An 18,871-nucleotide genomic window follows, 5' to 3' on the forward strand; every position below is an offset into this window, starting at 1 on the left:
CCCCCCCCCCCCCCTTTTTTTCTTTCCTAGGGGGTTTCCTTTAAGGGCCGGCGGGATGTTCCCTTTAAACCCCCCCCCCCCCCCCCCTTTTGCTGTTCACCCCCCCCCCCCCCCGCCTCTGCAGGTTGTCACCGCCGACGGCCAAACCTACGAGCGGCACGCAATCACAAACTGGCTCGCGCGGCACGACACCTCCCCCCTCACGGGGGAGATGCTCGAGCACACCCGCCTCACACCAAACGTGATGGCGCGCTCCCTCATCCGCGAGTGGGCCGAGCGGCACCGCCTCGACGCGCACTGAGCCTGGAGGCGCCTCGCGAGTGTACCGGCGGTGCCTCTCCCTCTCGCCGGCGGGCGCACCGCCCCGCAGAGGCAGGCGCCCCTAAGCGCCAACGGCTCGAGCACAATGCACGAGCTACGAGCCGGGCCCCAGCCCTGTCGCGTCCCTCCCACGGCCTCTCGTCACGTCTGTGGAGGCTCATCGCCCGGCGGAGTGTGGAGGCCGTGTGCGCGCGGCGAGCCGGTGAGAGTCACTCTTGGGGCTATGGCACTCTTGTTGGGCTTGACTGAATAGAGAAAACGATCAAAAATGAGTCCGGTCTCCGAAACGCGAAACCGAAAGGGGAAATATACTTATAGGCAACAACGAGAAGAAAACCACCGTGCACCGAACCAGTTCAGTCAAAAAATGGTGCACAATATATCCAACGACGACGTCGACGTTTATGGTTTAACCAGAAACGACAAAAAATGACACGACAAGTTGATGACAAGACGAGAGAGAGAATAACTGGCCCCGGGCCGGGACAACTTGGAGTGCAGTCAGTAACCTCACATCCAGGGCCGGGGAGCTAGAGCCGTAACGCGTAAGAAGCGCACCCAGCGGGCTGGATGATCGATATCGGGTTGCGGGCAAGAAAGCCCTAGCCCTGGGGGTGCGCGTTCGCAGGGAAAGGGCCTTAAAGTAAACACGGGTCCCCGAGGGTTGGCTCTGCGCTCCGGGTTTCCCCTAGCAGCGGAACGCCCCCTCTACTCGGAGCTAGTAGACACCAGACACTAGTACGACAACACATACACTTCTCACTGACATCATCGCTTGGACCCCACCGCTCCGCGCGCGGCCTCCCTTAACGCCCGAAGGGGGGGTCCTCCCTCCCCTCGGTCCTCCCTTCTGTTCGCCTCAGTTCGCCTTCCGGTGGTTACGCGATGATTGTGGGGCCCGACCTCCCCTCCTCGCCTTCTTTGGCTGCGGCCCCGCCGCCGTTCCGTCTTCTCCGCCAGATCCTGTTGACTCCGCCTCCCCGGCGATCCCGTGCCCGACTCCCCGGGCGCGGGCGGCGGCATTGGGTCGTACCGGCTACTGCCTCCCCCCCCTCAGAGTTTGACCCTTTTTATTTTTTTAAGAGAATAACTGAGGAGAATAACAGACGAAAAAACAGACATGAGACAAAGCTGACCAAGGGGCCGTACGTTGAAGGTGGACAAATAAAATGCGCATTCCTGCGCGCGGCTTGCCGCGGTTAGAAAGTGAAAGAGGACGACCCACGTTGGGGACCGCTCGCGCGCACGGCAATTCGAGGCCACACAAACAAACGGCGTGTGTGAGAGCTGCACTTACTTGAGCGCTGTGTGTGAGAGATTTTTCTCTTCTCTTCGTGTGTACCAGGGTGGTGAAGCGGGGTCTTCTTAGGGAGAGGGAAAGGAGAAAAGAAAGAAGGAAAGACGAAAGGTGTTCGAAGATAGCTCTCTCCTCCGAGACGTTCTTTGTGAGCGCGCCTTGGCCCTTGCGCGCGTAAACCTGACGCGTCTCATTTCCTGTTCTCGAATCTTGCTTGACCAGTGTCTAAGTGTCGAGAACGAGATCAATCTGTCGCTTGCCCCGCGGACGATTGTGGACTGATCGATCGATCGACGGGCCGGTCAGCTGGGACGTTCTAGAGAGAGAGATTTTTATTAACCAACAAGAAATCACGACTCTCACAGTGATTTGGGCTCGGCAGCTTGTTGTTTCTTGACGTTCTACGGTTAAACAACGCAGTGAGCGTCGGCGCCGACACGAGAGACTTATAAGGGTAGATGCACATGGGTAAAGTGGGTTGAGGCGGGCTAGTACTGTAGGGTGGTCGGACTGTTGGCATCGTTTGTCGCTCGGCCTGGCGACTGCGGACTGGCCTGCATGGTCCACCGCGCGCTTACAGCCAAGCGGGTGGGCGGCGCGATCGGCCAAGCTCCTGGCGGCGCTACTGATGAGCCAGCGGCTGATGTGCGACGTCGACATGGTCGAGGAGCAGCAGTTGAGGCAGCTCGAGGGCGACGCAGCCGGCGGCCCGCCAACGTTGCCCGAGTCCATGGCGGTGGCCGGTGCCGCTCACGCCGGGCGGCGCGTCGTCGGCGCGGATGTACACGGGTCCAATCTTTGCGCGGACGGGCAGTGGCTGGCAGCCGATGCTCTGGCACGTGCAGGCATGCCAGGAAAAAAATATTTTTTTCCCAAGCAAGTCGACAAGTCTTTACGGGGCCCATGCAGGCGAACGGGGTGGTGAAGGCTGTGTGCTCTCCCAAGCGGTCGCCAAGTGTCGGGAGCGTGTCGTCGAGCGACTTGGCGAATGGCGACGACCAGGCCAACGGCGGCGAGACGGCTGTGCCAGCACGCGTATCCCCGGCTGTGCACGCCTCGCTGTCCGCGATGCCAGGACACATGCCTCCAGCGCCGGGTTCGCCACTGGCGAAGGCAGGGCCGTCCGCCGATGGAGAAGGCAAGTCGCTGCTGGGTGGGACGGCCCTCGAGCTCGCTGCGCTGCGCCAGCAGGTGGCGATGCTGGAGAGCCGGCTGCGGGAGGCGGACCGGACTCGCCAGATGTGGGAGGCATGTATGACGACGCTGGTGGGCTCCATCCTGCTCGGGCCAGAGATGAATGAAATGTGCGCCGCCGCCGCCGCCGCCGCCGCAAATGCCGCAACGACCGGTCGTCCGCCCCTCCGGCTGCCCGAGAGCTGTGTGGCCACTCTGTTGTTCGCAGGTACAAGCAGGAGTGCTCGAGCCTGCTCTCGCAAGCGCTGGTCGGCTTGGAGCAGATCGACCGCGTGCGATACGTCGAGTGCTCCTTCCCGTCGGTCTCGTCCGAGGCGCCCCTCGCCTCTCCCCTCCCCCTCCCCCGCTGCCTCTCCCGTCGATGCCCTCCCTTCCCCTCGTCTCCGGTCTCCAGCCCTCGCCCCTCCGTCTCCGCCCGTCTCCGTCCCTCCGTCCCTGCCTCCCAGCTCGCTCGCACGTCAACCGCCCCTCCCCGCTCCGAACCCAAACCCAACCTCAGGCCCCGCGCCTCTCTCTCGAAAGCTGGGAGTCGATCGCTCGCTCAGAGTGGCAGCTGCGCTGGTCCGCAGCGCAACTCACCACAACCCCAGCCCGGAGCCTGAGCCCGAACCCGAAGATCCGCGGCATTGCCCCCCCCCAGGTCGCCGAGCTGGAGTATGCAGGTCGAGGGCTCATTATTACGATTACTATTATATTAAGCCGAGCTGGAGCATGCAGACAACTCCACCCCTTCCCCTCACCCTTCCCCTCACCCTGACCCTAGCCCTAGCCCTAGCCCTAACATGCAGGTGGCGGTCGAGGGCTCGTACTACGTCTCCTTTCGGCTGCTGCTCAAGATCGACTCGGTCCGCACGCTCCCCGCCGCCTCTGGACACGCCTCCCACACGTCCGCATGTCTAACCCTAACCCTAACCCTGAACCACAGGTCCGCATGTCGGGCGCCCTCGTCGTCAACGCCGCAAACGACTTGCGACAGATCGGCGACCTCTCCGCCGAGGGTTGCATCGCGAGGCACGGACCTCGCCCGACCGCGGCCCCTCTCCCTCCTCCGCAGGTCTCTCCTTCGCCGAGCTGCCTGCGCTCAAGATGAGAGTCGAGTGCACCGTCTCGTGGGGCACGCTGCCGCTGCCGCTGCAGGACAAACACTCAGCCGATAGCTGGCCACGAGCGACCCTCACACGATGATGTCGCCGCCCTCTGAACTAGTGGTCCGAATCGTCCGCCAGCGACGACTCATCGGTCACCCTGCCGCACGCAGGACTACATTGGCGAGACCGTCGTCAACGAGTTTCGCGCCTGGCTGACACGAGCGATGGCGCGGCGCCGCCTCGCCGGCCAGAGCCGGTGTGGCCAAGCCCCTCTCACCCGGTGTCGCCTCCCCGCCCCGCGGTGTCGCCAGGTCCAGCCCAACGAGCTCGTCATCAAGCCCGCCGCCTTCCAGCCAAAGCAGACCCTCACCGACGCAGACGTCGAGCGCGCGATGTGAGAGCGCGAGGCGAGCCAGGCGCCCCCTCTCTCAACGCGGCGTCAGAGCGCGGGGCGTGCCGAATGTAGGCGCGCCGCGTCGATGGCGAGGGAGCTCTCTGAGGTGCAAAACGAGACGTTGCTGTGATGCTGGACGCCCAGCCGCGGGCTACCGTGTGTGTCGCGCCGTCGCCGCTCGAACGATTGCCGGGCGCGCTGACGAGACACCGATGTGTGGCCGTGCCGCTTGACAACATGTACATGTACAACATGTGCGCGCGGTCGGTCGGTTGTGCCGGCGGCCCCGCTTATGCGGCCGTTCGGTGGTTGTGGCAGCGGCTTTCTGCAGCGTGCTTGGGGGGCATTGCGTCTCGTGTGGCGCCGCCAGGGTGGCGCCGCTGTGCCGCGGGATTCTTACCCGCGGCGCGTCGCGCCGACGTCTTTTCGTGAAGTATGTGATGTTAAACGCTAATGACGGCGTAAAAGGCGCGCGGGGGGGTGTCTTAGAGCTGTCTTGGTGCGCACGCAAGACGAGTCGAGACGCGCCGCCGCGGGCTGCCGACGGCGACGCTCGCGCGCAGGGAGGCTCGCGCGTGACCTACACGCTAGAGCCGCAGTCGCTACTCTACCAGAAGGTTCACGTCTAACGCGACGATCGAAAGAAGAGAGTCGTGATTTCTGGTTGGTTTTCAAAAATCCTCTGGGGGGAGGCGGGGGTCCTAGAGGGTATCCATGCGGGGGGGAGATGGGGTCCCACGGCCCGCCGCAGGCGCCGATTTTTGGGGACTTTTTTTTCTTTTTTGCGCGATTTTTTACTTGTTTTCAAGGAATTCGCCGGTCTGCGGCCATGCTATCACGCCTTGCGACAGCCTGTCGGCGCTGCTGACCGTGCCCTGCTGCACAATTGACCACCTGCATAGCTCGCGGCCTTAGTATCCACCGTTCAGTGACGACCTGATCGTACGGCCAGTAGGAAGGTGTCCTTCCAGCGCGTGCACGCTTCTGACGGAATGCGCGTCACAAACTGCCTCGGCGACTGGCTGCTGGCACTCTCGAGGCTATGCCTACACAGCCTCGCGCGCATGGGCAGTCAGGAGGGACCATGCACCTTCTCCGGACAGCGCCGGTCCCTCTCTCTTGGACCGGCAAACTTGGCGGTCTCGTGTCACCAATGTGGGACCAGTGCGGCGGATCGCGCCATCGACAGCTCTGAACTGCGCCTCACCACTGACCGGGAAGGCCGCCAAGTGGGCCAGCACCGGTCACACATTGTGGCAGCAGTCAGCAGTTATCTGATAGCTAGAGCAGCAGCGTCAGGGTCGCAGGGTTGGATCATGTCAAGCCTCTCGCCCGGCCGGCCGCGTGCAGACGTCGGCCTGTCTGCTGTCTGGAGTGATCTGTCGGCGGTCAGTACGACCGATCAGGTCGGAGTTTTCTGATGGTTGGAGGGTCTATCTGTATGTACTCCTCGAGATCTCTCCAAATCTGCCCTCTGATTAACCTAGCTTAATCGGGAAGTCGGTGCTAGCGGAGACTAGCGGAGCCGGGGCCCCGTTTCCGCACTGCGGCGCGGCGCACGGTGCCTCCGGGGGCCCCCGCCTCCCCCCAGAGCAAAAATCTCTCTCTCTCGATCGAACTCTGGTCTCTGGGCCGATGCCACCTCGCGTTTGTCCTAGTTCTTACTGTCGCTCGTTTTGACATGACATGACAGAGAGTGTCCCTTGTAATGCGAGAGAGTGCGGTTCTTCCTATCCGCTTTCTCTCTCCTGCAGCCCCGCCCGTGCCCCGCGAATTCTTGTCCAGCAAGACCTGCTCTGGATCGCCGTCCACCAGTGTGTCTCGACGCCGAACCCGAATGCGCCTCCTCCTGCAGTTCAAGGGCAAGACGACCGAGGTGCACGCCGACAGTGCCGACACGGTCATTGCCGCCGCGCACGACGCTCTCGCGCTGCCGTCTGACGAGTGGCGTCTCAAGATCGTCGCGAAAGGGAAGCAGCTCCAGCCGGGAGCTTCCTTGCCCGCGCTGGCCGAGGGCGCCAAGCTCATGGTGATGGCATCGTCCATCACCGCCGTTGAGCGCGGGCTGACCTCGCGATCAGACCCGACGGTGCGTGGTTTTGCAGCCGAGGACGAGGCGGCTTCGCGGCGTGCAGCCGACACGGCGGGTGGCGCAGACGAGGTGAGCGTGTGGTGCACCTCGCAGGATGCAGAGCACAAGTTCTGCCGATTCGAGCCGTGCACGTGGCAGAGCTTCGGCACTCGCCCCTCGTCGACCACCCCGCACGCCTTCGAGGCGCGCAAGCTGCTGCTGCGGCTGGCTACCGACCCGGCGGTGGTGGGCATCATGCGGGAGCGTCGGTATCGGGTCGGGACGCTCGCCGAGATGGACCCGATCGACGACCGGCTCGCCGAGAAGATGGAGGGCGGCGGCAAGCGGCTGCTCGGCTACAACACCAACCACGGGATGTCCATCCACGTGCGGCTCCGGACGATGGACTTGCGCGGCTTCGAGGCGTACCCGTCCCTGGTGGACACGCTGCTGCACGAGCTGGCGCACAACGAGGTCGGGCCGCACAACGACCTCTTCTGGCACCTCTTTGCCCAGCTCAAGGCCGACTACCTCCGCCACCACGCGCGCCTTGCGCAGAGCGGTGCGCTCTTCAGCGGCGCGTCGCCGCTGCAGCTCGCCGGCGTCGCCGAGCAGGCCCTCCTGCCCGAGGCAGCCGGCTCCTCCGCACCGGGGTCGCTCACGCGGCGGCCTGCGCCTGCAGGTGTCTGACGTGCGCGCCGCAGTCTTGGGCACCGTCGCTCGCGACCGCATGGCGCCGCTCCCTCCGGCGCAGGAGGCGCTGCTCGACGGCTACTTCTCCCTCACCGAGCGGCGCGGCGGGAACGCTGTGGGCGGGGCGGAGCGGCAGGGCGACAGCGGCGAGGGTGCGTCGCACGCTAGCGCGAGAGCCTTGGCGGCAGAGCGCGCGGAGGCGCGCCGTCTTCAGCAGCAGCAGCAGCAGCAGCAGCAGCACGGCGAGCGGGATGGCGGCGGTCGTGACCACTTGTGAGGAGGGGCGGTCGTGACCAGCGAGACGATCATATCGTATCGAAATGTACCAGCGGCACCGGCGCTCTGGCGGCCTTCCGCCCACAAACGCCGATTTGACCGAAGAGCGCCGCTAGTTCCGAAGACCAGTCTATTTGTCGAACCGAAAAAAAAAACGACGCGCACACCGCACAAGGCACATTCGCATATCGCAATGGCACGCGGCTCACCGACGCAAGCGCGCGGGGCTGCATCCACCATCCTGATTCCTGTCGTCCGTTTTGGGTTTCGTGAAAAAACTGATAAAGCATAAACGTGTGGTATACTGGTAAAACATAATGGGGGGAGATTCGAAGGCTTCTGGAGCGACTACCGGCACATCGCTGCGGGCGAGGCTGCCCGCGAGCCGCGACCCCATGAGGGAGGGGCGTTCGCCCCTCGCCGGTCCCCTCAGCTCATCTTTGCGTCGAAGACCATGTCCTTCGGGTCCTGCAGCCCGCGCGCCTTGTAGCCGTCCATCGCTCGCACCTTCATCGGGGCGGCGCGCGGGCGGAACTTCGGCTTGTCGCGCGAGGAGATGGAGTCGTAGCGCGAGTCGACGCCGAAGGGGCGCGGCAGCAGCCAGTGCAGCCCGATGTCGACCGGCGTCTTGAAGCCGTCGAGCGGCAGGTAGAGGCCCTGCACGCGCCACAGCTCAACCTGCGGGCGAGGGGCGGGTGGGGCTCGGGGGCGGCGGCGGGGCGGCGGCGGGCACGTGCGCGGCGGCGGCGCCTGCGCTTTCGCCGCCTCCGCCATCGAGGTGACGACGGCTTGCTTCTCGAAGGAGTAGGAGAGGGGCAGGGTCGGCGGGAGGGCCGCCTTTGCGTCCGCCTCGAACTTGGTTGCCGCCTCCTTGACCATGGTGCGCAGCTCGGCCTCCACCTGCGTGGGTGGGGCGGCGGGGCTGGGCGGGGCGGGCAAGGGAGGGAGGGAGGCGGCGGCGGCGAGGGGAGGGGAGGTTGTGCAAGGCGCCTTCAGCGACGGCTTGAGCGCAGCGAGCTTCTGCATGAACCGCTCCCGCGACTGCACCTGCAGCAGCTTGAGCTGTCGCCGACAAGTGGGCGTCGCGGCGCGGGTGATCTGCGAGAGCAGCGCGCTGCGGGCGGTCGCCACGGTCGGCGAGCCGCCGAGCTGCGCCGCGTCGGCCGAGTACTTTGCGATCGAGTCGTCGATCAGCGAGCCGAGCCGCTCCCCAAAGTCGGGCAGCGCAGTCGCCTGGCGGGGAGGGCGGTCAGTCGGAAGCGAAGGGGCGGGGGGAGGGCCCGCCGGACCCATCGCGGGGGCGGCGGGGTGCGGGCGAAGGCGTGGGGGCCGCGGCGCGCCTCCGACGCCTTTTGCAGCGCCTTGAGGCCCTTTGAGAAGTGCTTTGCTGCCCGCTCCGCAATGGCGGAGGAGCGGTGCGCCGTCTGCACCTCGCCCCAGCGCGCGGTGGTGGCCGGCGGCAGGGGCCCCGCCGCGCTGAGCGCCTTGGCCGTGCCCAGCGCGGCCGACCCCTGCGTCGACCACGCCCCCTCCTTGAAGAGGTAGTCCGGAGCGCTCGGGTCCGTGAAGCGGGCGCGCAGCGCCGCGACGGCGCCGTCCGCGCCGGCGCCGGCGGGGACGACGTGCAGCGTCGTCTGCGAGGAGGGCAGGGAGGAGGGGTGGGGTTGGGGGGGCGGCCGCGCCGGCCGGGCGGCGGCGGCTCGCGGCAGCGAGGGTGCGGCAGCGAGGGTGCGGCGGCGGCGCCTCAAAGGCGTCTGGGAGGGACAGCTTCGCCGCATCCTCCGGCTTGCGGATCGAGGCCCAGAGCCGCTCGAGCGCGCCGGAGACGAGGGCGCTCAGCTCGGCGCGGGGCGACGGCTCCTCGTCCTCGGACACCACCAGCACGAGCAGCTTCTTGCCCGGCTTGAGCGCGCGGAGCTTGAGCGAGCGCTGCAGCAATGGCGCCAGCTGGGCGACGCCGTGCGGCCCGTCGGCCTCGAGGTCGGAGAGGCGGAGCTCGAGCAGCACAACGTCGCTCGACGCGACCGCCATCGCGCTCTCCGCCACGTCGCCGCCGCTCACCAGCGCCACCGCCGTCGAGCCCGGCATCACCTCCACCGGCTTTGTCGCCGCGGCGCTCAGCACCGTGGAGGCGCCGATCTTGCTCGCGCCGCAGCAGGCGACAGTCGCGACGCGGCCATCGCCCACGCCCTTGATCGCCCCGCTCAGCGTGCCGAGCAGCTCCGCGCTGGCGCTCGATGAGAGCGCGAGCACGAGCAACAGCAATCTCATTGCGCGATCGTGGCGCCTGAAAAATAACGGAGGCAGCGCAGCTGGGAATGGACCGCCCCAAGCGGCGTGGCGTGGAGCGGTTGAGCATCCCTCCGGGGGCCCCTCTGCGCCGGGGAGGCGTTGTTGGAGGCTAGGACGCAAGCGTCCGTCGCCCTTTTCAAACTCGGGGCCCACTCCGCTACGCTCCGACCGACCCGAATTTGGAGGGCCGAAAAGTTTAAGGCAAAAGGGGTCGGACACAAAAGGGGTCGGACACAGGGCGCAGCTCATGCTAAGAGCTAGAAGGGGAGCTAGAGAGAACGACTACCCTGTCCCGTTTATTGCGTATACACCAACACCACAAAAGCTCTCTCTCTCCTGTCCTCACTCAGAGCACAGAGGGGGGTCACAACTACCGAGTCTCTCGACTAGCTGCCACGTTGCCGACCGAGAGCGGATCTCCTCCTGCTCCGCAAGGAGGGTGGCCAAGGCTAAAGTCTTGTCGGAGCCGCCGGGCGTGTTGACGACTTGGAGAAGGTCGCCCTTGTGCTTGTGCTTGTAGAGATGCTCGAGGGTGGGTGCCGAAGAGGAACAGACGGCCGCAGAGATCATCCGGATCATGCTGCAGGGCTGGACGGAATGGGGCGCCCAACACGTGCCCGGATTACTGTGCCTTCCCCGGGCACAGCCTTTCGGTTCGTGAAGGGTCGGTGCGTGTCGTGACCCCCTGGAACACCCGTACCCCCGCACCATCTCCGTCGCTTGGTTCCATAACCTCTGCCACAACCGGGAGCGGCCAGGGCTCATAGACTCGGTCGAGAGACCCCAGATTGGCATCCATGCCTCTCTGGACAGGGTGGCCCGCCACAAGGACCCCAGGAATTGCGACTCGCCGCTTTCCTCCCGCTGTGATTCTGTGTGAGCTCTGTGTCTTGATTTGCCAACAATATACCTAAAAGTTAAAAAACCCTCAACCCTCAACTAAAGGGGGGTCTCAACCGTCAACCAGATGGTTGAGGGGGGGCCTCAACGCTCAACCCCTGAACCACCCCTTACCCGGGTAGTGCCGATTTTTCATCCAGAGGATGTCGGCACGCGGGAAGCACGCTGGCCGCACCACTCCGACGCCCGGCGCAGCCGCAGCAGCGCTGCGCGTCACCGTCCACCTCGACGCGGCCAAGCGCGGCGTCGTCATCGGCGCGCAGGGCGCGGCCGTGAAGGAGACGCAGCGAGCGACAGGCGCTCTGGTCCGCACGCCCAAGCGCGGCGTTCCAGGTCCGGCGCAGGTGTCCGGGCCCGACGCGCTCTCCGTGCTGCGCGCGTGCTGCCTCATTGCTCGGCAGACCGCAGCCGCCTCGGACTGCACCTGCGAGGTCGCCGGCGCCGTCGAGCTCCGCGCAACTATGCGGCCAACGAGCCTGCGGCCGGCGCAGCACATCCTCTTCGAGGCCTCTCCAAACGCTGCGACCGATTTTGTGGCCTACGTGCTGCCCGCCTGCGCCGTCAGTGAGCAGCGAGTCGCGGCGGCGGTCGACGACGCCAGGTTTGCATCGGGCGCCTCGACGCTGCCCTGCTGGTCTGCGGCAGCGGGGCACGAGCTCTTCCTCTACGCGTTGGGCGAGGGAGCCGCAGTGGCGAGGGCGCTCTACGCGCGGCTGTCGCCGGCCATCGAGGCGGCGGCCGAGGCGGTACCAGAGGTGGCGCGGCAGGCGGGCGGGGCGGCCGAGGCCGCGGCCGCCGCGCCGAGGGAGCCGCTCCCTTGGCACGCCGTGCTGCTGCAGGGCAGCCTCGCCAGCGGCGGGGAGGACCACGGCATGGTCGAGGCCGCGCTCAGGGGCAAGCTCGGGCTCGGCCCGGCCGCGAAGCAGCTCCGGCCCGCGGCGAGGGAAGGCGAGCAGCTCTGCCTCGTCGACGGCGCGCTGCTCGAGCAGCTCGACGCGCTCCAGGCGCTGTCGCGCCGCGCGCGGGCGCCGGCCACCGTCGCCGAGGAGGGAGGGAGGACGTGCATGGCGTGGGTGTACCGGAGCGTCGAGTAGTCGAAAAATAAAGAAAACAGACAATCCAGTCGAGAGTGCGTGAATGTTTTTTTTATGAAGGCGCGGCAGGGTTCCGGCTCCTAGCCGGATAGGGGGTCTGTTGGGCGACTGGCTGGCCCCTCCCAGATAGGTAGGTAGGTTGGTCTTGTTTCGCCCAAAAGGGCCCTGCAATAGGTAGGTACCCCCTATTTTCATCTTTTTTCGCTTCGCTGCGCGGCCTGGGGATAGGTAGGTAGGTAGGGCGTTTTGGCGCGAGTCAGTGCCAGACCCCCTATCCGGCTAGGAGCTGGAACCCAGTTTGGAGCGCTTTGGCGTGTAGATCCCGTGGCACATCGGCGCATCGGCGGACACTCAAATTCTCTTGTCGAACCATGAGCGGCGCCTCTGGCTCGCCAGCGTGGGCGCTCACTCCGAGCGCGTTCGCAGACCTGCCTCTGCACGACTTTTTGGACCAGCGGCGTGCAAACGGCACGTCGTTCATGCTGCGAGAAGGCCGCGACTCTCTCTCACGGGGCGACTGCCTCGCGCTGGTCGCTGCGAACCGACTACTAACCCGCGTCCCTTGCGGCGGCGCCGAAAGCGCTCGGTGGGTGTACGATTCCACCACCATGGCCTTTCACCCCGCGCAAGACACGTCCCTGTGCCTCGACATCTTCTCTTTCTCCTCTCTCGGCGTGTACTGGTGTCACGGCGGCCCCAACCAGCTCTTTCGGAGCTCGGAGCGGGAGGTGCACTGCTCGCCCTACGACGAGCGCTTCTGCGTGTCGGTCGTGAGCGGCCGGTCGGGCGAGGATGCACGAAGGAGAGGCGAGGAGGGACCCAAAGACGAACTGCGGTGATGAGATCAGTGATGTGATCTGTGATCTGTGAGGGTCCGCCCGCAGGCGCATTTTGTATACCGAGGCGGTGCCCGGTGCCGAACCTGTCGGACTGAGACAGGTGATGTGTAGAGAGAGGAGAGCAAACTCCCTAACTCAGTTTCAAACTTGCCACACCAATATATTGCTAGGAAAAATCTCTCTCTCTCTCTCCAATATAGTATATACGGCTTACAGATTACACCAGATCACACCGTGCAGTACATCAGGTGTCCACAGGGTGCAGCACCGCTTACGTTTACGACATCGGCCTCTGAGCTCTGTGCTCTGAGCTCTACCATAGGGTGCCCACAGGGCCCAAAAAAAGAAAGGAAAAAAGAAATGGGCCACCCCCGATCGCAGCACTTCGTGTTGGCCAGTCGAGAAATTGAGAGTGTGACTAGGAGGGTGGGACGCTGGGGATTCTCAAAGGTATACCCTTGGAATGGCCGGATCCAGCCTTAAAAGTACGAGATCGCGCGCGCTTCGCGCACAGCACCGCCTGTTCTCCGCGGCTGTGTGACGACGCGTGCCGTGTGCCACCAGAGTTGGGCGCGCGCGGCGCGACGGCGCCCGCGAGGGAAGGCGCGGGTGCAGCGGCCGCCGGCGGCCGTACCGCCTGCCAGCCGGCGCAGCAGCGGCCAGCGCAGCGGCCGCCGGCGCAGCAGCCAGATCAGCCGGTGCGCGCCTTGCGAGGCGAGTACTGCCGCCCGGCAGCCTTGAGGCGGCCGGGCGGCAGTACTCGTTCGAACTTTGCGAGCCGTGCGCGCGCCGAGGCGCCCGCGGCGCGCGCCCGCCCGGCTGCCAGTAGGAGGCGGCGCAATATGGCCTATAGTACAGCCCTTGAGGAGGAGGAAGAGGCTGGCTGGCAGTGCTGTATGCCGCCGAGGGGCAGTTTTGGGGTGCTGAGTCGCGCCCAGGGGGCTGCAGAACGCGTCCGCAACCAGGACAACCCGCCCCCCCAGCCGAGGCCGGTCGAAGCCCACTTGGGCACAGCCATGAGGAGTCCTCTTCGTGCTCCTGGCGGCCGTTGGAATGGCGAGCGCGCGCCGAGGGGGGGGGGGGGGGTCTTGCTTGCTCCACACCGAGCGCCATCGGTCCAGACCGGCGTGCCCAATGAGGGGTGGCCTGCACAAGGTCTGAGCCGCGGGCGCTCGGCGCCAAGTGCAGTGTCACGCTCGCGCTGGAGCGGCTCACAATGGGGAACCCTCGTTTCCTAGTCACTCGGTCCCCCAACGGAAGAGGCCTCGCTCCTATTGGAACTGGCCAACATCAGATTTGCCTCGTGCGTCCCTTTTTGAGTCGGAAAGCTATTTTCTTTTGGGTCCTGTGGGCACCCTATCTACCACCAGCTCGACGCTCACTACAAGTGACTGCGAGAGTTCAACTTTCGGTCTCGTCATAATAAGACACAAACGCGACAGCCAAAAGTAGATAGAGGTCAGAACAGAGAACTCGTCCGCACTCCCACTCGGCCGCGCGCGCAGAGGCCAGAGCGCGCCGCGCGCGCGCGCCCCGCCCGCGCGCGCCCCGCCGCACGCGCCGCTGGTGCTGGTCGTTTTCGACGTAGGTTTGCGGCCTCCCGTCACGTGGGCTCCGTTTACCTCTACCTCCGGCGGTCTCAAACAGGTTTACCTCTACCTCTGCCCCCCCACGCCAGCCCTACCTCTACCCCTCACCCGGCCCTCAGCTAGGCCCTCAGAGCCGGCCGTGTGAGGCGGGCCGCCGCCGGAGGTCCCCGCGTCCGCCCTGGCGCCCCGGCGGCCATCTACAGCCCTCCGGTTCCCTCCCTCGGGCGGCGTGAGAAGGGGGCGCGCGCCGGTCTCCTCCTCCGCCGCCGCCGCAGAGTCGGAGCGGGTGCGAGAGCCGCCCAGCAGCCCAGCCTTGCGGAGCAGCGGCGAGGGCGCGCGTCGGTCGGCGGCGTCGCGCCACTGCGCGCTCGTGGTGCCCGAGATGGAGCAGCGCATCGGCGGGCTCGCCTGATCCGCCCCCTCGGCCACCGCCGTCACCGGCTCGTTCAGAGACGGCTGCGGCTTAAGGATCGGCAAGACGCCACCCTCAAAGCAGGTCCGGACGACGATCGCAAAGGAGAGGAGGACGATCATCAGCCCGGCGGCGGCGCCCGCGAACGCGTACTCGACGTGCGTGACCGAGCAGGGCGAGCGGTGCGGGTCGACGGGAGCGCGCGCCTTTGCGCCGCCGCAAAGGCGCTCGATGTCGGCGTCCTCCAGCACGCCTCGGTAGAGGTGCGTCTCGTCGCAGAGGAGCGGCTCGGTCGTGCTGAAGACCACGAATTCAGACCACGCGCGCCCGTGCTCGTTCACCGCCGCCACGCGCGCGGCGATCGTGGCGCCCTCGGGCAGGTCGGACAGCGTCGCCGAGTGCGCCTCGGGCCCGACCCAATAAGGGAACCACTCGGCCTCGTCGCTATCGCGGAGCTGCCACTTGAGCGCAAAGTGGTTGGTCACGCCCGTGTCGCCCTCGGCGGGAGAGGGCATCCAGCGGATCGAGGCCCAGGACGGCCCCGAGAGCACCGTGAGGTTGGCGGGCTTTCCCGGGGGAAGCGCGGCGGGACTGCCCCTCGCCTCCGCCGCGGCGGGGAGGAGGATGAGCGGAAGCATTGCCTGGAACGGATGTGGGGAGGGAAGCCGGCGAGCGAGAACGAGAGCAGCGAGGCGCAGAGCGGTGCGGCTGACAAAGGGGGAAGCTCGGCCCGGCGTACGCCAGGACGGCGTTCTCGATGGGGGGAAAGAATTCGCACTGGTATTCTCGCCGGTTTTCGACGGTTTCGCTCAAAGCCGCTTTATGGCGCGCGCGCCCAAGGCCAGTGATATCCAGCTAGCTCTCGCGCGTGCTTGCGCTTCTGCTCGCCGCAGGCGAGAATATCATTGACCACCCGACCGGCTAGCCCTGCGCACCGGTCGCACGTCACCAATCGCGCGCACGCAGGCGGTAGGACTGCCGGACTGCCGCTTGAGCGTGACGCTCAAGTGCCCCCCGCCCGGCCATCGTAGTCGCCATGACCGACGAGATGGCCCGCGAGTGCACGGCACTGGCCAGTATGAGTGCTGATCGCCGGCTGCGCCTCGCGGCACTCGAGCAGGTGCTGGAGTATGAGGAAGCCGCCGCCCGAGTAGCCGAAGCGGCTGCCGGGCTGCTTCATCACGGCCAGCGATGCGTAATCGTACGGCGCAGGCGCCTCGTCGGTCCCCGAGAGGAGCTCCAGGACGGGCGGGAAGGGCTCGTCACGGGGGACGCCATTCACGTAGTGCATGCCGAGGCCAGTGTGGTCCATCGTCTGGCCGGGTACAGGGAGGAAGGGGTGAGCGGGGTGCCGTGCCGCTCCCCTCGTGAGACCTGTACCTGTCGCAGCGTGACTGTCTCAGCCCACTCCGCTGGCATCCCCGCCGCAGCACGCAGGCGAAGCGGTGAGCCGGCGGCAGCGAGCGCGTCGTTGACTGAGGCCTCGAGCGATATGCCCGCCTCAGCAAAGTACTCGACTGCGAATGTGGCCGCAATCGGCTTGGAGAGCGATGCTATCTGGAGGAGCGTAGAATCAAAGAGAGGCGTGCCGGCAGAGTCAGCCAGTCCGGCCGTCTGTGTCGCGACCGTCGCGTCGCCATTTCCGGTGCTGGGACAGAGGGCAGCGATCGACACTCCCGAGACGCCATGCTGCTCTAGCAGGGACGAGAGTGATTCAGGTCGGAGCAGGTCGGACCTCGGCATACCTACCAGCACGCAGCAGGACGCACGAACATAAAGTTGGGTTGTTCTCGCCCCGGTGGAAGTGAGGTCAATAACTGCACTCCAAGTGCTCCAAGTGCCGATCACTGTCTTTCGCCCTGAAAGCAGACTTATACTTCACAGCTCACCTCTCTCCACTTCCCCCCGTCAACACCGGAGAAACATGCGAACGCCCCTTCCACCACCCCTCCCCCCCACACACACACACTAGCACGAGCGGCGCGGCTGGGGGCCATGAATACGGGATATTCCACACCGCGCGGTGCATTCAAGAGTCGCCAGCGTGGGGAGCCTGCAGCTTCCGCCGCGTCCGATGGGACCGCGGAGCGCGACCCGATGCCCTCCGTCCTCACACGTTGGCCTCGGCGTCAGAGAGCAGCGCAGCAGTGTCCACGCCCGAGACGCGGGCTCGAGAGTTGCGGCGCAGCGAGTTGCGCGAGGTGCGCGAGGCGTGGCTCCAGCGCGAGGCGCGCGCGGCGCGTCTGGGAGAGCCGCTCGAGGAGAGGCGCGCCGCCTCGGACGCGCGGCTCTTCCGCATCGAGCCGCGGTCGTCCGCGTCGTCGTGGCGGAGGCGGACGAGCTCCACCACGAGCTCCTCAAACTCCTCGAGCCCGAGCGTGCCGTCCCCGTCGGCATCAAACCGCTTGAGCACGGGGCGCGCGTCTCCGTCGACCTCGAGCTTCGCGAGAGCGTCCTGCAGCTCGGCCAGCGACAGGGCACCCGAGCCGTCCTTGTCGAAGAGCTCAAAGGCCTCGCGGATGTCCTGCCTGCTGAGGGTCGACTTGGTTGGGTCGACCAGCGGGTTGCCGTCCGTTTGGCACTCGACGTCGATGGGCTCGCCCCGCTCGAGATCCTCTGGGGGAGGGCAGCAGGGGCTGGTCCAGAGCCGCCAGAAAAAGTCGCGGATGGAGCGCAGGACCTCCAGCCACTTCCACTGCTTGAAGAGGAGGTCGCACAGGGCCAGGACGGCGTAGATGAGCGGGACGATGGTGAGGATGATCACCAGCGCCACCCCCGCGGCCGCGCCCTCGTCGCCGTCGCGCCAGTTAATTTTCGGGTAGATGACGAGCTCGGTCCGCTGCTGGTACATGAGCGTGAAGACGATGTAGGTGGCGCCAAAGGAGAGCGGGAAGGCCATGTCCCAGATCGGGTACCAGTGCTTGTGCACGCACCAGTCGAGGAGCGCGACCAACATGATCCACCCGTGCAGGTCGGCCGGAATCTTGTACGGCGCCACGAAGGACTCTAAATAGGTATTTCGGAGATAGTCATACCGTAGCCCGCAGTCGTCCGTCTTGTCCGGCGTGTTCGGAGGATCGGCGTCGTTGTTGGTGTTGTCAGTGCCGACGACCCCTTCGGGAAACCCCCCAGAGGGAGGATCGTTGTTCGGACAACTGTACGGACCGTCGTCCGGTCCCGTCATGTACCCGTAACAGACGGTGACGAGGATGGGAAACACGACGGCGGTCATATGCATTAGCCAAGCGATGTGAGCGTACCACGGCGTGGTCGTGCAGCCTGAGCAGGGCTGCTTCTTCGCGACCGCGAGGCAGGTGGTGAGCGATGCGAAAAAGAGGTAGATGAGCAGCCAGACGCTCGACCAGTTGGTGAGGTAGATGCCCCATTGGTCGCCGTAGTAGGTGCCGAGTTTGTCGGTCGCCGACCAGAGCACAACCGCGGCCCACACGACGAACAGGGAGAGGCGGAAGAGGACGAGGGTGGCGGCGGCGACGCGGTCGCCGCACAGCCGCGTGAAGAGCCACGGCGGCGTCCCAAAGGCCTCCATCCAAGGCGGCGGCGGCGGCGGAGGCTGGCAGCAGCCGATCTCGTACCTGCGGCCGCGAGAGCGGCGTGGTGAGGGCTGGGGAGATCCGGGCGGAGGCGATCGGGGACGAGGTGGCGCACTTGCAGAAGCCGTCGCAGCACTCGGTGGAGCAGAGCACGCACTTCCGCGGGCACCACTCTGTGCTCGGGCACCAGCGCCGGAGGCACGCCTCGCATCCCTTGTTGTTGCAACCGTTATCGCACCAGCCGTTCCAGCACGGGCCGCGTCCGCCAGAGCTCCCACCCGCGCCCATGGCCGTGCTCTGTGCTGCGGCGGCGAGGCGGCGGGCGGCGGGGTGTGCGAGCGTGTGTGTTCTCGAGCGGCTGGACGCTGGAGGCGGGCGGCGCTTTGGGTGGTGCTCACGATTGCGGGTCCTCGTAACACGCGAGCTCGGCTTCTTGTTTTCTTTTTGCGTTTAGTGCTAGATCGCGCCAGTCCGCACCTGTGTCGAGCCTGTCTGCTGTGTGAGAGAGAGAGAGAGTTGTCGTTGTAAAATTCTTTCCCTGGGGTGGAGGGAACGAGTACACGAGATGAGTAGATAGAACTCCCTTGACCTTGATTGAGCACTTGTCACTTGAGCACGGATAGGGTCGATTCCAAAACCTGAGGGAGGGTGTAGAGGATGTAGAGTGTAGAGCGCTGTAGAGCTGTAGAGATGTAGCGCTCTGGAGCGCTGTAGAGCTCTAGAGCTCTACATCCGGCGCGGGACGGACTGCCTGCGTTGAGAGCGATGTACTAAAAATCTCTCTCTCGAGGCTCTCTACAACGTGAAATCTCTACAACAAACTCTACATCGTAAGCGGCGAACGAGGCACGGTCGCTCTC

The 18,871-nt window shown here is 65.7% G+C and overlaps 7 protein-coding genes across 7 annotated transcripts; 4 read left to right on the plus strand and 3 right to left on the minus strand.

Moving 5' to 3' along the window:
• Positions 1-2,517: 2,517 nt before the first annotated feature.
• On the plus strand, positions 2,518-4,757 carry EMIHUDRAFT_457032 (hypothetical protein). Its single transcript, XM_005780532.1, has 10 exons — positions 2,518-2,922; positions 3,021-3,126; positions 3,312-3,373; positions 3,453-3,474; positions 3,601-3,657; positions 3,738-3,792; positions 3,867-3,949; positions 4,071-4,127; positions 4,212-4,294; positions 4,367-4,757. The coding sequence occupies exons 1-10, from the start codon at positions 2,522-2,524 to the stop codon at positions 4,422-4,424; spliced, it is 984 nt and encodes a 327-aa protein (XP_005780589.1). The 5' UTR covers positions 2,518-2,521; the 3' UTR covers positions 4,425-4,757.
• Positions 4,758-5,286: 529 nt separating this feature from the next.
• On the plus strand, positions 5,287-5,715 carry EMIHUDRAFT_235104 (hypothetical protein; the record flags this gene model as incomplete). Its single annotated transcript, XM_005780533.1, has 1 exon — positions 5,287-5,715. The coding sequence occupies one exon, from the start codon at positions 5,287-5,289 to the stop codon at positions 5,713-5,715; it is 429 nt and encodes a 142-aa protein (XP_005780590.1).
• Positions 5,716-6,089: 374 nt separating this feature from the next.
• EMIHUDRAFT_366332 (hypothetical protein) lies at positions 6,090-7,479 on the plus strand. The gene has a single exon (XM_005780534.1). The coding sequence runs from the start codon at positions 6,132-6,134 to the stop codon at positions 7,053-7,055; it is 924 nt and encodes a 307-aa protein (XP_005780591.1). The 5' UTR covers positions 6,090-6,131; the 3' UTR covers positions 7,056-7,479.
• Positions 7,480-11,991: 4,512 nt separating this feature from the next.
• Positions 11,992-12,459, plus strand: EMIHUDRAFT_235108 (hypothetical protein; the record flags this gene model as incomplete). The annotated part of the gene is made up of 1 exon (XM_005780535.1): positions 11,992-12,459. One exon carries the CDS (start codon positions 11,992-11,994, stop codon positions 12,457-12,459), a length of 468 nt encoding a protein of 155 aa, XP_005780592.1.
• A 1,400-nt stretch (positions 12,460-13,859) lies between these two features.
• EMIHUDRAFT_443025 (hypothetical protein) lies at positions 13,860-15,196 on the minus strand. Its single transcript, XM_005780536.1, has one exon. It carries the CDS (start codon positions 15,096-15,098, stop codon positions 14,115-14,117), a length of 984 nt encoding a protein of 327 aa, XP_005780593.1. The 5' UTR covers positions 15,099-15,196; the 3' UTR covers positions 13,860-14,114.
• An 84-nt stretch (positions 15,197-15,280) lies between these two features.
• Positions 15,281-16,235, minus strand: EMIHUDRAFT_235110 (hypothetical protein; the record flags this gene model as incomplete). The annotated part of the gene is made up of 4 exons (XM_005780537.1): positions 15,281-15,387; positions 15,526-15,775; positions 15,841-16,149; positions 16,230-16,235. The coding sequence occupies 4 exons, from the start codon at positions 16,233-16,235 to the stop codon at positions 15,281-15,283; spliced, it is 672 nt and encodes a 223-aa protein (XP_005780594.1).
• A 77-nt stretch (positions 16,236-16,312) lies between these two features.
• Positions 16,313-18,299, minus strand: EMIHUDRAFT_457035 (hypothetical protein; the record flags this gene model as incomplete). Its single annotated transcript, XM_005780538.1, has 2 exons — positions 16,313-18,053; positions 18,127-18,299. 2 exons carry the CDS (start codon positions 18,297-18,299, stop codon positions 16,571-16,573), a joined length of 1,656 nt encoding a protein of 551 aa, XP_005780595.1. The 3' UTR covers positions 16,313-16,570.
• Between the last annotated feature and the right edge of the window lie 572 nt (positions 18,300-18,871).

Source organism: Emiliania huxleyi, assembly GCF_000372725.1.
Source record: "Emiliania huxleyi CCMP1516 chromosome Unknown EMIHUscaffold_213, whole genome shotgun sequence".
Classification (NCBI taxonomy): domain Eukaryota; phylum Haptophyta; order Isochrysidales; family Noelaerhabdaceae; genus Emiliania; species Emiliania huxleyi.

Coding starts and splice junctions, on each gene's coding strand:
- EMIHUDRAFT_457032 (XM_005780532.1), top strand. CDS start 2,522: ATGCAGGCGAACGGGGTGGTGAAGGCTGTGTGCTCTCCCAAGCGGTCG. Junction 3,658..3,737: donor TGCTGCTCAAGATCGACTCG/GTCCGCACGCTC, acceptor CCTGAACCACAG/GTCCGCATGTCGGGCGCCCT. Junction 3,793..3,866: donor AAACGACTTGCGACAGATCG/GCGACCTCTCCG, acceptor CCTCCTCCGCAG/GTCTCTCCTTCGCCGAGCTG.
- EMIHUDRAFT_366332 (XM_005780534.1), top strand. CDS start 6,132: ATGCGCCTCCTCCTGCAGTTCAAGGGCAAGACGACCGAGGTGCACGCC.
- EMIHUDRAFT_443025 (XM_005780536.1), bottom strand. CDS start 15,098: ATGCTTCCGCTCATCCTCCTCCCCGCCGCGGCGGAGGCGAGGGGCAGT.